General features: G+C 44.7%; 1 protein-coding gene and 1 pseudogene across 1 annotated transcript in view; one reads left to right on the plus strand and one right to left on the minus strand.

Annotated features, from left to right (window-relative positions):
- CFTR (CF transmembrane conductance regulator) overlaps window positions 1–15,152 on the minus strand; it is a 145,914-nt gene that overhangs the window by 1,982 nt on the left and 128,780 nt on the right. The window contains exons 25-26 of the mRNA XM_045002362.1: window positions 9,720–9,892; window positions 2,402–2,507 (exon numbers count right to left, since the gene is read on the minus strand). Of these exons, the coding sequence (XP_044858297.1) occupies window positions 2,402–2,507; window positions 9,720–9,892 (279 nt within the window). The remainder of the gene's footprint in view (window positions 1–2,401; window positions 2,508–9,719; window positions 9,893–15,152) is intronic.
- On the plus strand, window positions 4,652–5,371 carry LOC123375286 (annotated as a pseudogene).

A 15,152-nucleotide genomic window follows, 5' to 3' on the forward strand; every position in this document is an offset into this window, starting at 1 on the left:
TGGGGGCTGGAGGAATCCAGGTGCAGTTCATGAGGGAATTACAAAGAGTTATATTATAAAGAGCTTCATAATATAATAAATCCACTCCAAAGTAGGCAAGGAAGGGGTTAATCAGGGGCTTATTAAAGCAGGGATATACAAAAAAGTACTGGAAGGTTGGTGGAAGGGAACCAAGGGGGAGGGCTTTCCCGCCTCAAACTCAAGCTGCATTTACACTATGGAGACTATACCGGAATAGCTATGTCAGTGTAGCTATGTCAGCATAACCCTGTAGTGTAGACACAGCCTACACCCATGGAAGGAGTTTTTCCATCAGTATAGGAACACCATCTCCTCAAATGAAGTTAGCTGTGTCGTTGCACCCATTCTTCTGTTGACATAGCTGTGTGTACACTGGGGTTAGGCTGCATCTTTCACACCCCTGACCAATGTAGCTATATCAATCTCACTTTCAGATGTAGATCAAGCCTCAGGCTAGGAAGCAAGCAGGAACTGACCCTCTTGCTGTGCTGTTAAAAGAGACTGTGTACGTTAAGAATTGTTTGCCATTCTGCTATTCTTTGTTTGCTTTTTTTCTGGGGTATTTTGGACTTGCCTGAAGAAAGCTCCAGTCCCTTTATGGGCTTGTCTATACAGAAGCCTCTACAGTGACACACCAGCGTGTTCTCCTGTTGGCAAAGGTACTCCTAGGTCGAGAGGAGAATTCTCCCATTGAGTAGCACTGTCTACACTGGGGGTTAGGTTGGTTTAACTGCATCACACGATGGGTGGATTTTTCACACCTCTGAGCAACACAATTATACCAATCTAATTTCCTGCCATTATCACCCCAATGAGGGGCAGGGCACTGGGATGAGGTGCATGGGGGGTGTTAGCACAGCACAGAGTCAGGGCCAGCCCCTCTGTGAGAGTGTGTTTAGTGCCCACAATTGCTTTAATCCAGACCCAGAGGTGGGAAGAGGGAAAATGGGAACAGGCATGGAGCTGGGGGCAGACTGGTTTTGGGGCTGGGTGTAGGGAGCAAAGAGCTCTGCTACCTGATCTTGCAATGGAGAGCTTTGGGGGAGGGAAGGAAGGAAGGAAGGAAGAGGGGTACATGGAGACTTGCAAGGAGTGATGAAGGGAAGGTACAGCAGACGGAGGGGGGGACTGGAATGTACCTGGGTTATCAGGAGTATGGAAGGGGATAGGGGAAAGCACCACATTTTACCCATGTTACACTTTAAAAGGTTAAAAACATCTAGTTATAAAACTTTGAGCCTAAACATTTCAGTGTGGATAAAACCCCTCTCCCTCCACTGTCCAATATCCCATCTTCTCCCACCCAGCTTGTATGGACTTGATAGAGTATGTTTCCATTACAGGGCAAGACCAGGGGGAAAAGATATGGCTAGGTATATGGTGTACATTGCATGGGTGATAGTGGTATTTGGAGAATTGACTGGATCCCTTATCTTTTCATTTCCAGACATTCTCATTTTTTAAATTAAATAGTTCTTAAATGTTTGGAAAGAAAGTATATTATCTGGGTGTTAGCGGAACTCCACTGAAATACCCTTTAACTGTGTGTTAGAAGGTTTTTGTTTGTGAATTAAAATGTATAACTAGAAAGGACCTTAATGAATCAGGCTCCACAATGGTCTATGCAAAGAACTCCATCTTTTACATGAGTATACAGTCCAGTATATAGAATAACAATTGTGGTTCACAAGGGGTATATCTCATTTATTGCATAGTCCACTTCCGTTTCAGATTATATTCTTGCTATCCAACTGCATAGCAATGCAACTCTAAAGCTGCTACAATTTAAAGAGAAAACTATGCACTTGACCAAACGTATATGGAGGAAAACATTCTGAGCCATATGGTAGCAAAAGAAATATTAAAACATCCCCTCTCTCTGAGAGCCAGGAAAGTATACAGGAAAATATCTGATTTTAAGAGCCACTTCTCAGCTTTCACACACAGTTCATTCCATTTTCTTTACTAGCCATTGTTATCTCCTGAAAAAACAAACTACGATACTGGCATTTCCTTAACAAATGATTAACAGTTTTTAACACAGAAAGGAAATTTCAGGTTGTTTCTAGAGAGAAACAGCAGTATAACCATCTTAGGCAGGATACTTCTGTTGCAGTTCTCTAGTTACTCTTCTGCCCACATGTCCTCAGATTAATTAAAAACAGGTACAGACACCTGCATATTTGTTGTAATAATGTACAATAAGATGACAATTCTTAGGCACTTCCAGCCAATTAGAATAAAGAAGGCACCAGGTATTTGAACTGACCCTAGGCAGCAGATATGGCTAATCTAACCATAGAAGAGTTACTTAAAATATTGTACAAAGCCCATATCTGTCAATTATAAGGAAATCACTTTAAAAAGATACAGCACTCACCAAAAATTGCTGACATTCCAACATTGCTTCCAGTCTGTGTTCTGAGAGTATTACTGTACAGTTTGCAAATGCATGCTTGAGTGTTTTTCTAATCACCTGAAAGGTTCTGAAAGATAAAACAGTTTTGGCATGTAGAATATTATACAGGAATTGGCACCTTTTAGGAAGTTCTCAACTTACAGCCTTTTAATACTGAGCTGCACAATGTAAAGATTTCAGAATGACACACACAAAGTTACATTCCTGCTACAGTAGATTGCAATTATAAAATTTAAGTTGTAATTAAAATTATTTGACACATTTTTATAATTCTATAATGTATATAGAAATTTATGATGTCCCTTTTAGTAAATGTGCTATCCAGTATTATCATTATTTTGGGGTAATTCCCCTATTTCTCTGGTTTGGCTAGAGATGAATTGAACTAGTTCATATTCTACCAAACACAGCAGTGGTGTTTAGTCAGGCCTGTGATTTTCACCATTCAGTGTATTAACAAGTGTGTATCCTGTGCTATCATAAAGTGCCACACTCAGGATATGTCTCCTCTGCAATTAAAAACATACGTCTGGCCCGTGCCAACTGGCTCAAGCTTGCGCAGCTCAGGCTGCAGGCTGTTTAATTGCAGTGTAGATGTCCGGGCTTGGGCTGGAATCCAGTGTCTAGGACCCTGTGAGGTGGGAGTGTCCCAGAGCATAAGCTAAAATAATAAGAGTGGTGGTGTTAGCTCTTAACATTGTTTGTATTCACACACACTGACAATTATTGACTTATTTAAGGCTCTGGCACCTTGAAAAGGCATTAGAATTAACAAATGTCTTCCAGTCAGGGCCGGTGCAACCATTTAGGCAAACTAGGCGGCCGCCTAGTGGTTCGGGGTGCCTAAAAGTCCCCTCAGGCGAGGAGGTGGAGTGGAGGTGAGCTGGGGGGGGCATGTGGGGAGGGCCACCCGCAGTAATGGGGGGGGAGGCGCACAGTGGAACAGCTCCCCGCCCCAGATCACCTCCACTCTGCCTCCTCCGCTGAGCACACAGCCCCCACTCTAAGTCTCCTCCAATCAGTGCTGCAAGCCTGGGCGGGGAGGAGAATTAGAGCAGCGCCGGCGTGCTCAGTGGAGGAGGCGGAGCCAAGGTGAGCTGGGGCGGGCTACCCAGGCAGGGTTAGCTTCCACAGGGGGAGGTCTCCCCAGTCAGGGTTAGCTGCCACGGGGGGATGGAGGGGAGTCTCCCCAGGCAGGATTAGCTGCCGTGGCGGGGGGGGAGTCTCCCCAGGCGGGTTAGCTGCCACGGGGGGGAGAGGGGTTAGCTGTCGCAGTGGGGGGGGTAGCTGCTGCAGGGGGGGAGCTCCCCGGGTGGGGGGCTGAGTTAGCTGCCGCGGGAGGGCGGGGTTAGCTGGGTGGGGGGGGTCCAAGGAGGCCATGCTGGCCCTGCTTCCAGTCTGTAATCTTTCAATGGCCTGTGGTTTTTCTCATTCCATATTGTCCAGTGGACAATGTCTAAGGTATTAATATCTCTACAAGGTGATGCCTCTCAGACTTCCAGTTCCTAAGAATTATATCCAAAAATTAGTGCTGTTATAGGAGACACTACCAGGGAGAGGCACTAGCAATTGAGAAATGGTTTCAGAACAACTGTAACAATTTGGTACTTGATCAAATATATTACAAGAAAGTGACTGCATATGCAAAATACTTCTGCTTTTTATAGGCTGAAAATATTTTTATTTCAAACCAGTAAAAGACACTGTTATAGCAGTCAAGTGGCTATACAGTTAATGAATTCATCACAGGAATTCTCTCTCCTTTTTTTTTATCCCTCTCATTAGCCTCAGTGAACATTTAACCAAATATTGCAGTTTTTGCTCTGGTAGGGAGATTGTTTAAAAAGTTTCAGACAAAAGATAAAGTGTTTTTCTTGCTGAGTTATAAAGCTCTAAAATAGGAGTTTGTGGGATTGAATGTGAGATGCTGAAGGCTTCTGGATTGAGAATTGTGAGTGAAGGGCTGGCTTTGGGCTTGTTCTCATTGGCCAGCTAATTGTGAATAGGTAGACAGGTGTGTAGAATGATAATTACCCTATGAGTTACAGCTGCGGCTGTGTGGGTTTAATTAACTAATTAGCAATTGTGATTGCTTATCATGTTGTATATAAGAGCATGCTGGGAATGAATAAAGATGGCTGCATACACACACACTCTCTCTCTGCTTGGACTTCGTTCCTGCTCTTGCGATGCAACAAATGGTGACCCCGATGTGATACAGACTTACAGTGCAGTGAACTAGTCAGAACAAGCTGGATCATCATTGAAACAAAACACAGTGAGAGAAGTACAGCTGTGGATGTTTCTCTTTTGAAGGTAATCATCAGAAATGAATTTAAGGAGCGTTACTCGCTGAATCCAGAGTATATAACTGATGTTGTGTATGAAAAACCTTATATCACTATTGAACTGAAACAAAATGTTTCCCAGAAGTCTGCCAAGAGTGTGGATATATCTGACGTGGCTTACTACTTTGAAAAAGATGTCAAAGGTGACTCACACTACAGATAAACATCAGTGAAGAACCTCTAAAATTTGATCAAGCTCTAATCTACTATGTTGATGAAAAGCCCCCAGAGTTTTCCATGAAACGTCTGACTGCTGGTATTATTGCAGTCATTGTAGTGGTGGTACTAGCAATTGTTGCTGGAATTATTGTACTGGTTATCACTAGGAGAAGGAGAGGAAAGTATGAGAAGGCTGAGGCAAAGGAAATGAATGAAATGCAAAAAGAACTAAACCCATAACTGAAGTCACTAGAAGACAAATCGTGAACTATCAAGAAGGCAAACAGAACTAAAACAAGATAAGTACTAGTACCACTGTTGCCAATCTTGAATGAAGATAGTGTTGGTGGCCTGAATTGATAAAAAGAAAAAGAAGGACGCGCCTGAAGTCCCAGCGTCGAGCGGCCGGAGGAGAGAGAGAGAGAGAGAGAGAGAGAAAAAAAAAAAAAAAAAAAACGCACGGCGTCCGAGCGAGCAGCTGAGAGCTGCAGGGCGTCCGAAGAAAGGAGGCGTACCTGACAAGTGGCTGGGAGCCGCAGGGTGTTCGAGTAAGCGGCTGGGAGCCGCAGGGCATCTGACAAGAGAGGCACACTCGAACCAAGAAGTGAGCAGCTAATATGGGAACTGCTGCGTCAGCAGATTTGATACGCATCACGGAGCGGTGGGGAGAAAAGTTCCCCTCTGATGCGTTATCCCGCCTGTTGCGGTGGGGACGAAGAGGGGGACTTTCCGTTCAATCGAGTAGTAATACTGTTTGGGAGCGGTTGGGCTGTGAGCTCTGGAAATCAGTGGCTCAGGGCGATAAGAAGGTTTTCTCCCTGAGTCCAGTATGGCTCACCGCGCAGAGACGATTGAAGGAGCAGTTCTTACAGCAAAAGGTAATGGTGGAAGCTTATCAAAGAGATGCAAGTTCACAGGACCAGCTAATTAGTGAATTAAAATCTACAAAGAAACGGCTGGATTTGGAAGTGAAAGAATTAAAACGGGAGTTACTGAAACTTCGAAGTGAAAAGCAGTCCATTGATGTTGAATGCTCAAGACTTCAGAAGGAAGTATCCCAGGTTCACCAGCAGATAGTGGAGTTAGAAAGCCACCTCCAGTCAGTGCAAAAAGAACGGGATGCACAAATCGCTGATGGAGGAAATAACCAGGTTTCCCATGAACGGATTCAAGCTTTAGAGATAGAGCTGCAGGCTGTTAGCCACAGTAAGATGATGTCAGAGAAAGAGCTGCAAGAAGTAATTTCACTTACCAGCCAGGAGCTTCGAGAATCTAGGAGAAAGATAAAACTTTTGGAAGAAATAAACAAGAAGTTGGCCCTCGAACTGGAACATGAACGGGGGAAGCTCACTGGTTTTGGTCAGTCTAACATTGCTTTGCGAGAGCACAGCACCATTCTCGAAACAGTACTAGCAGAGAGAGAGGCAGACCTGGTGCAGCTGAATCTCCGGGTTCAAGCAGTCCTAAATATTCAAGCTTTACAGACTGCCTTCGAAAGAGAAAAGTCAAACGTTAATAACCTTCAAAAGCAGGTTGCGGCAGCCAAAGTAGATGCAGCACATAACCGTCGTCATTATAGAGCTGCGGTTCTTGAGCTGAGTGAAATTAAGAAGGAGCTACAAGCCAAAGAACTGCTTGTCCAAACCCTTCAGGCTGAAGCAGACAAACTACACGCTATTATTGAATATGCTCATGCCTCTTTTAAGGCGCTCCTTTTAAGACAAAAAGGGGGGATTTGCAGTGAGCGGGCAGACGCCTTGGATAAGACGCCTGCCGCTCAGTTGCTGCAAGCTCTTAATTGGTTACATCTTGGTAAAAACAGCCAGGTGCCCCCCGCGATTAAACATGTCAACGGGATGACTGGGGAAGAGCAGGGTGCGGCCCCCCGACCCTCGGTCAAATGGTTTGATTATCAGCAGCAAATATGGAAAGGACCAGTTGACTTGCTAACGTGGGGCAGGGGTTATGTGTGTGTTGCCACTGATGCGGGTCCCAGGTGGATGCCAGCGAGGTGGGTCCGGCCTTGGTTGCGTCCTCCGGAGTGACGGCAGGCAGATGCGGAGGAGCCTCACGAGACGCGCTCAGATGTCGCGAAACCAGAGCCCCCGGAGGAGAGCTGTTTGTTAGCTCTGCCAGGACTTTTTCTGTCTGATCCTCCATGAATGAATTACTCACTTGAGATGATTTTTTGTGTTTGAAAAAAAAATCTGTGTGGTACCATGCAATTATTATTTAGAACTAAGATTTATGTTTTATGTTCCTTGTTATGTTTTGTGTTGTCTGTTTTCTGGCCAGAATTGTTGTTGTATTGTCATGTGGTTTGATGTTTTTTTCTTAAGACCCCCCACCACCCTCAGTGTCAGTTTGATCACCTGACAGCTGAGGGATGTTTTCAAAAAAAAAAAAAAAGGGGGGGGGGTCCTGCAGAGGTTACATTATTTGTTTATTGTGTTTTGTTTTGTTCGTTTGATGTTTTTGAAATTATATGTTAAGGATTGAATGGTCATATAGGTTGATCTTATAAAGTTTTGTTTATGATAGGTTATAATGTTATGCTGTTATGAGTTGCAAATGTTTTATGAATAACATAATATTTGATTAAAATAGATTGTGGTGTTATGCTGTTATAAGTTAAAAATGTTTGGTGAATGTTTTTATCTTGTTTTCCTTTTTTCCTTTTCTTTTGATTGTAAATAAAGGGGGGAGATGTGGGATTGAATGTGAGATGCTGAAGGCTTCTGGATTGAGAATTGTGAGTGAAGGGCTGGCTTTGGGCTTGTTCTCATTGGCCAGCTAATTGTGAATAGGTAGACAGGTGTGTAGAATGATAATTACCCTATGAGTTACAGCTGCGGCTGTGTGGGTTTAATTAACTAATTAGCAATTGTGATTGCTTATCATGTTGTATATAAGAGCATGCTGGGAATGAATAAAGATGGCTGCATACACACACACTCTCTCTCTGCTTGGACTTCGTTCCTGCTCTTGCGATGCAACAGGAGTTCATTCCAGGCAACTGCCTCGTTGTTTCCTTGTGCTCCCCCTAAGCTGTTTGCTAGATCCACATGTTCACTACAGCCTTACAGTTATATTGTGAACTCTATGGGGCAGAGATTGTCTTTGTTATATGTTTGTAGAGTGACTAGCTTAATGGGTCCTTGCCCTCCCGGTGCTACTGTGCTGGAAATAATAATTAGTAATCATAACAATAACATGATCTTGTGTATTGAGCACAGGGCTAACAGCCAGGAATTCCTGGGTTTCTAATCCTAATTCTGACACTGACTTGCTTTGTGACCTCAGTCAATTCCCTTAACCCTTTGGGTCAAACTGAGACTTCATCTAGTTAATGGAGATATAGTTATGCATTAGGGATGAATTTGGCCCTCTGTGTTAGTTTTCCCACATATAATGTACCTACCTCCCAGATGTGGTGTTTATAGTACCCTTTGAAGTAAGTTGTAAATATTTTTATTAAAGGGTAAATTGTGACTTGAATTGTACATCCACACAAGGGAGTAAGGGCCCAGGGGAGTACCCAGACCCTCTGACTGTGTAGGAGTAAGTGGGGATACTTGCCTGTTTACTCTCTCTTGGGAACAGCTAGGCAGAGAAAAGTAGGGAATGGCACTCTTCTTTCTACCATGCACGCTCTGGCAGAGTAGCTGAGCCCAAGGCAGGGGTAGTAATGTACCACTGGTACAGCTCACCTCAGTGATGAGCTGCCAAAATCTTAACAACCGGCTCCCTATAAAAAGTCCTGATTTAATGGGGGGGGAGCAGGGGAGGGGCCGGGACAGGGGGAGACATCCCCCCCGCCCAGCAGCCCTGGAGCTCGCAGCTCCCCCCCTTACCTTGCCTGCAGGTCAAAGCAACAGGACAACTCAGGAGCTCAGCTGAGCTGCCCAGCTGCTGGCCATGCTGCAGCTCTGCAGGGGAGGGGCTGGGGGGGGACATCCTCGTGGGGCCAGGGGGCCAGGGGCAAATTGCCTCATTTCTCCCTCCCTCCATGGCCCCGGAGCTCGCAGCCCCCCCCCTTGCCAGTAGCCCAGAGCTCAGCTGAGCTGCCCAGCTGCTGGCCATGCTGTGGCTCTGCAGGGTGGGGAAAGCGGGGGAGAGGCTGAGGGAGACATCCTCATGGGGCTGGGGGCCCCTCCAGGGCCCGGGCCAATTGCCCCACTTGCCCCCTCCCCTCTGGCCAGCCCTGGAGCTTGCAGAAGCTGCCCTCCCACCTTGCCGGGCCACTCAAAAAGCAGCAGCAGGACGACCCCCAAGCTCAGCTGAGCTGCCCAGCTGCTGCCGGCGGCTGGCCACGCTGCAGCTGGGGGGAAGAGGGGAGGGGCAGGGGGAGCTTCAGCCTCCGCAGCTGGGAATCCTGGGAGCAACAGGATGGTCCAGCTTGTGGACCGGAGTTCTTTGCCCACCCCCTGGTCCTTTAACAACCGGTTCTCCACGGAGGTCTAATTTTAGCAACCGGTTCTTGGGAACCAGTGGGAACCGGCTCCAGCTCAGCACTGGCTCACCTGTAAATTACTAATCTTACTGGAACAAAGAGAAAGTAGGGGCAGGACCGTGTGTAAGGCACAATGATTCCCAGGGTAGCTACTGGGATGGGACAGTTTACGTACCATCCCTTGCTCAGGGCTGTACCTTAAGTTGAAATCTAGCCCTAAAAAGAACTAGAAATATGATAAAATAACTTTCTCTGCTGTGCTGCCTCACTGACTTCCCTACCTCACACTGGAATATAGTAAAGAATCAGGAAAACTTACATAGGATCAAGATGAGCACTTGGTTCATCAAGCAACAGGATTTTAGCTTTACTGAGAACCGATCTGGCGAGACACATCAATTGTTTGTGCCCATGGCTGAGGACATAGCCACCATCTAGAAGAACAAAATCAAGCTGGCCTGGAAAATGCTCTATTACAGACTTCAGTCCAACCTGCAGGAGAGAAAAATCAAAGAAGAAAGCTGTATGACAGAAATTGGTACTGCTGGTTCTTTGTTACGGCAACCCATCCTTTTAACCCCTCTGCCTTTTGATTCTGAGACTAAGCAGAAAATGTGATCTGAAGAAATGAGAATCTTTGGTATAAAATTATTCAAAACAAAGAGTTGGAAGAAGTGAAAGATCATGCATTTTTTATTCAGACTGAACACTGGGGCATATGTCAGAACATTGAGAGTTAAAGTTGTTTGCTTATAAGACATAATGAGATTTGGTGTTTTGACCAAAACATTCTGAGTTAGCCATCTAAAAGGGAAGCAATTCATTTTATTCAGTGGTGATGTGTGTCACCAGTAATGCTGAGGGAAGATGTTTCCAACAGCAGCCAGGGCTCCTTAGTTACTAGGAATAGAAATCTCACACAGCACACTACACCAGCAGAGAAAATAACACAGGTCTCCAAAACAGTTGTAACCATGGCTTTGAGACAACTTCCATCCACTTCTTCCTTTGTCTGAAAGATGACAAGAACGCCACACACTTTAGCATGTTTCCCCAAAATGCCTACACTCACTACAATCTTTGGCCTGCACAATCTTCCACTGGCATTGTCAGAGAAACTTTTACCTTACCAACTGCTTTTGTGAATTCCAAAACTCAGAAATGTGCATTATTGTAGTGCCATAAGCTATGCAACAACTTACAGTAAAACTGAAAATAGTAGTTATAAAGGGCAAAACTGGTTTTGCAAATGCCATTTGTAATTTTGCAACTCATTTTCATCTGTATCATAAGGCAGGAAGAATTCCAAATCCACTTCCTTTTCATCTAATACAGGAGCTCTAGCAAAGTAGAATGCCTGAGCCCAGATGATGAAGTTCTGAAGAATTCCATTTGGTTTTTGGTTTTTTTCAGCAGCATACTAGCTGTGTGCAGGTCACTGCTCACTTCTGCACTGCTCAGCTATCTGCTCATTCACTGACCCAACTGATACAAGTAGAAAGGATGCTTTCATTCTAAAACAATGTCTGCGCTGGTCACGGGGCCAAATTCTGTTCTGATGTACATTCTTTGCTGCCCTTCTGATTCTCACTGAGAGCAAAATTTGGCCTAGGGAGTCTGCATGGCACTGTAACATGATGATGCTGAAATATTGTGCCAGCATAGCCCACACACCATCTGGGTGTAGTGGTGTGTCCTGAGACCACTTAGAGAGTAATGAGTTTGCTACAGCCCTAGCAAACAGCCAAGTGGCTTTGAGCTTATGCAGTAAAGGCTCATGCATTTAGCTCCAAAGATCCCAGGTTCAATCCTGCCCACCGACAACCAGCATCTGTCAGTGTTACAACAGCACCACAATAGAGTGTTCAAGTTTAGTCATTCCATACTTTGACCTTGAACCACTTAAGTCCTTAAATCCAGGTTTATCTGCCTAAATCTCAGTTTTAGGCTTCAGTGCAATTCACAAAAATCCAGCTGAACCCAGTGGGTTCCTACGTTTTTGCAGTATAGTTCTCTAGACAAATATATTTCTGCCTCTGGGCATGTGCACTACTGCCTCCCTCTAGGCATCTGAGCATTTTTTCTCCTGCCTAAACCATGGAGTAATTCACAAACCAGGGGAAGACAGGTGCTTGGCTGTCTTACTCACAGGCGGAGCCTGAGCTGCTAGGTGTGCTCAGAGGCTGGCTACTGCATCAGGTCCTCAGGTGAGTTCACACAAAACAGCTGGGGGATGGGGTGAAGGTTGCAGCAGGGGGACTTGATCCTGGTCACCTACATCCTGGGTTAATCCTCTAAAAACCATGTGGAGCCATTCTCATGCTTGTGTGCTTGTTCTCTCTCTCTGTGACTGAACTGACCCTAATTATTTATCCAAAATGCAACAGCTTCAACAGGGGAGATTGAGGGAGACCTACATCAAAATATCCCATAGGCTGATGACTAAGCCATGCACCTGAGAAGTGGCACATCCAATTCAAATCCCTTCTCCTCATCAGGTGAAAGGGGGCCTTGAACTCAAGGTCTCCTACAACCAAGATCAGTATCCTAGCCACTGGACTAAAAGTTATGAGGAAACTTTCCACCCTAGCTTCTTGGGGCAATGCCTTAGATGCCTAATACTAAAGGGGGTTCACAGCTGAGAATTGCTAGCCAATTTAGGTACCTCTATGCAACCTAGACTTGGATGCCTATCTCTGAGACAGGGGCAGGGTTTAGCACACATTCCTGTTAGCATCTCCCATTGGCTAGCTTAGCTGGCTCCCCACTTAGCATGCTGGGTTTTGTGGATTTCATTCTAAAGTGCCTATCTCTCCTCCTCCTGTACTGTATAGTGAGCCGAGGCACCTAACTCAGGCTTTGCAAATTGCAGTGAGTTCTAGTGGCAAAAGTTAGGCATTGCAACACTCAGCATCATAACGCCAAAGTACCATTGTGAATCTAGGCCCTTGATCTTAAACGTGAGCTGCAAAGAAAGTTTAAAAGTGATGTTGACTTCAGCAGTAGCTGCTGAATGTCCTCACTGCACCCTGCAGCAGCTAAAGTGGAGCAGAAGCATTTAACACAGGAACAAGTAAAAATTAACTTTCTTTTTATGCTGTCCTTTCCAAGTCACATCAGCTGTTTGTAGCATTCTCTAACAAACCAGCTTTCAAGAGAGCACAGAGTCCATACACAATCAGATTAGGCCTATTTTTTTAAAAATGCATAGGATGATTCTGTAACATTTCTGTTTCACTGCTCTTTGTTTTGCATTTTTCGGTTTATTATTTTATATGCCAAAAAACTGAGGAGGGCAGTTTTTTTTCTTAAAGGGAATTTCCTGACTCCTTGTGTTATGTCCCAGAATGGCCACTGCTCCCTAACAATGCACTTTCAAATAAAAATTCTTCTTGGTATTGTAAATAAGGCCTAGCTCTTTAAAAAGCTCCTTTTTAGTTTATACCTGGAGAGGAAATTCCCAACCAAAAAACACCACTAGAATTTGCTTGACTATTCAGCAGTGGGAGCAGTGTCCCATGCCTGGGACTCTCAGGCTCCAAGAAGACTAAGTGAGGAGAGCCCAGACCGCTCTTCCCTCTCAGCTACACCTGCTTGAAAATGTTATGTTGAATTTTAGTGACTGGAAAATTGTTTTTTGACCAAACTAACATTTTCCCAGAAAGTGTCTGCATGTCTCAATAAATATATAAAATATTTTTTAAAAAAATGTCTTTTTCCATGTGGAAACCAAAATTTTCACTCAAAAATAAATATTAGTTTTTGGATAAAAAATTAATTTTTCTATTGAAAGTTTTGACATAAGTGGGACCCTCCCCCATCATTTTAGTCAACATTTTCCACAGGGAGACGAAATAATTCTGCTCAGCTCTAGTCTGAACCTGCAGCCACTAACCAACTCCCACTTCTCATCCCTGGAACTTCCACTGCAGTCTGTCTTAGGGGGATGGGAAGGAACCATCAAGGCGCTCTCTTCCCTGGAATGTGGGAAAGAAAAAGAAAGAACCTCCTGCTGTGGACCTTGTGAGCAGGGAGAGAAAGCCAGCCAAGCCCTGGATGCAGGAAGCAGACTGTGCCCCACTCCCAGAGTTGCCATAGGCCCAGGAGACAAAAGGGGGAAGAGAATTTTTCTGGTGCTGGTTGGCTGGCTCTCTTGTCCATTCCATGGGGTGAGTGGTGCAGGGGAGACAGTGGCCAGGTAGGGTGTTTGAGGGAGGTCGTGACTGAGCAGAGCTGACTGGGAAGAAACAAAACGGAGGCAAAGACTGATAATGAATGGGGAAGAAGGTAGAGAGAGCCAGAGGCAGGGATAAACTGTTGGAAAGGGATATGTAATGGGGTGTACAGAATCTTCAGGGCTTTACAGGAGCACTCCCTTGGACATGAGACGCTCCACCCCCAATTGTCTAGCATGGAAAAGAAACCCCAGAGAAGGCATAGGAACAGATTAATGCCCTGAATCTGAACTGAGGAAGCTTTGGGAATAAAGGCCCCATTTGTAAGCCCCAGAGTCTGATCAGGTCTAGCAGATAAATGGAGCTCCTGAGAAGTAAACTCAGCAATGAGCTCCTGCTAATCTGCACTAATGGGAACAGGTGATACTCATCACTTGACCAGGAGCTCATGGGAAGAGCTGCTTTCTCTTTGAACGGGAGCGAGTGAGAGCTGGGACCTAACTCTTCACTGCCTTGTATCCTGACATCACTAAGGTTAAGATTTTGTCGTGGGGTGTTTTTATTAAAAGTCACAGACAGGTCCTGGCCAATAAACAAATCACCAAAGCCTGAAGCCCTGCTGTTAGGGGGCTGACAACCCAAGCCCTGCCAAGGGGGGGCTGTAGTCATGGATGCTCATCTAAACACACAAAATCCGTGACGGTCTCATAGCCTTAGTCATCACTTATACCTGTGCAAAGTGAAGTGTGAAGCGCTACCAGAGCTATCTTACAACCACTCTGAATAGCATTAAATGACACCTAAGCAGGTTCAAAAATCTCATCAGAGAAAGACTTCCTTATGTTCCAAAAGCGACTGGTGTGTGTCCAGCTTATTTCTGGGCTGTATAATTGTATGTTCCTTTGGGATTGTAGGTAATTATGCTGCTGGTTACACAAAAGTTGAGAGTGACCAGAGAGGTTGACGACTATTGCCTGGATCCTGAAGCTGGCACCTTTTAAACTGAATCTACACAATAGATGTGTGGCCCTCCTCAAGAGAGAGAGACTCCTAAGGTTTGACACAGACTCTTGTGCTTTTTGGAGGTTGCCATGGAAACAAGGGAGGGCGAGACTAGTGGTGATAAAGGTGGAAAAAGACTGTTGGGATTGGCAATGCTGTACCATAAATTAATTATCCAGTCAGATATGCAGATACCAGACAGTAAAAGGTAAGTGCAAAAGTTGTGGTTTGTTTTGTTTTTTTGTTCTATCATCTTGAAATATTGGCACTTCTTACCATGGTCTGATAAGCATTTCTCAAAAACGGGCTGGCTTTTTATATGGTCTTATATGTACGTTACTTGTATTTTTATATTTTAATAACAGTTGGCTCTGAGCATATTTTGATTTCTATAGTACTGTTATTTTTGCTCATGCTAAATAAAACTATAGTCACCTGGGGTCCAATCCTGCAAGAATTTATGCATGAACACAAATACATGCACTGCTCATATGCATATATTTAAATATGTACAAGTGTTTTCAGGATACAGGCTCTGGTTTGCATAGTACAAACTTATCTTTAGTTGAGGAAAC

The sequence above is a fragment of the Mauremys mutica genome, chromosome 1 (genome assembly GCF_020497125.1).
Source record: "Mauremys mutica isolate MM-2020 ecotype Southern chromosome 1, ASM2049712v1, whole genome shotgun sequence".
NCBI lineage: Eukaryota > Metazoa > Chordata > Testudines > Geoemydidae > Mauremys > Mauremys mutica.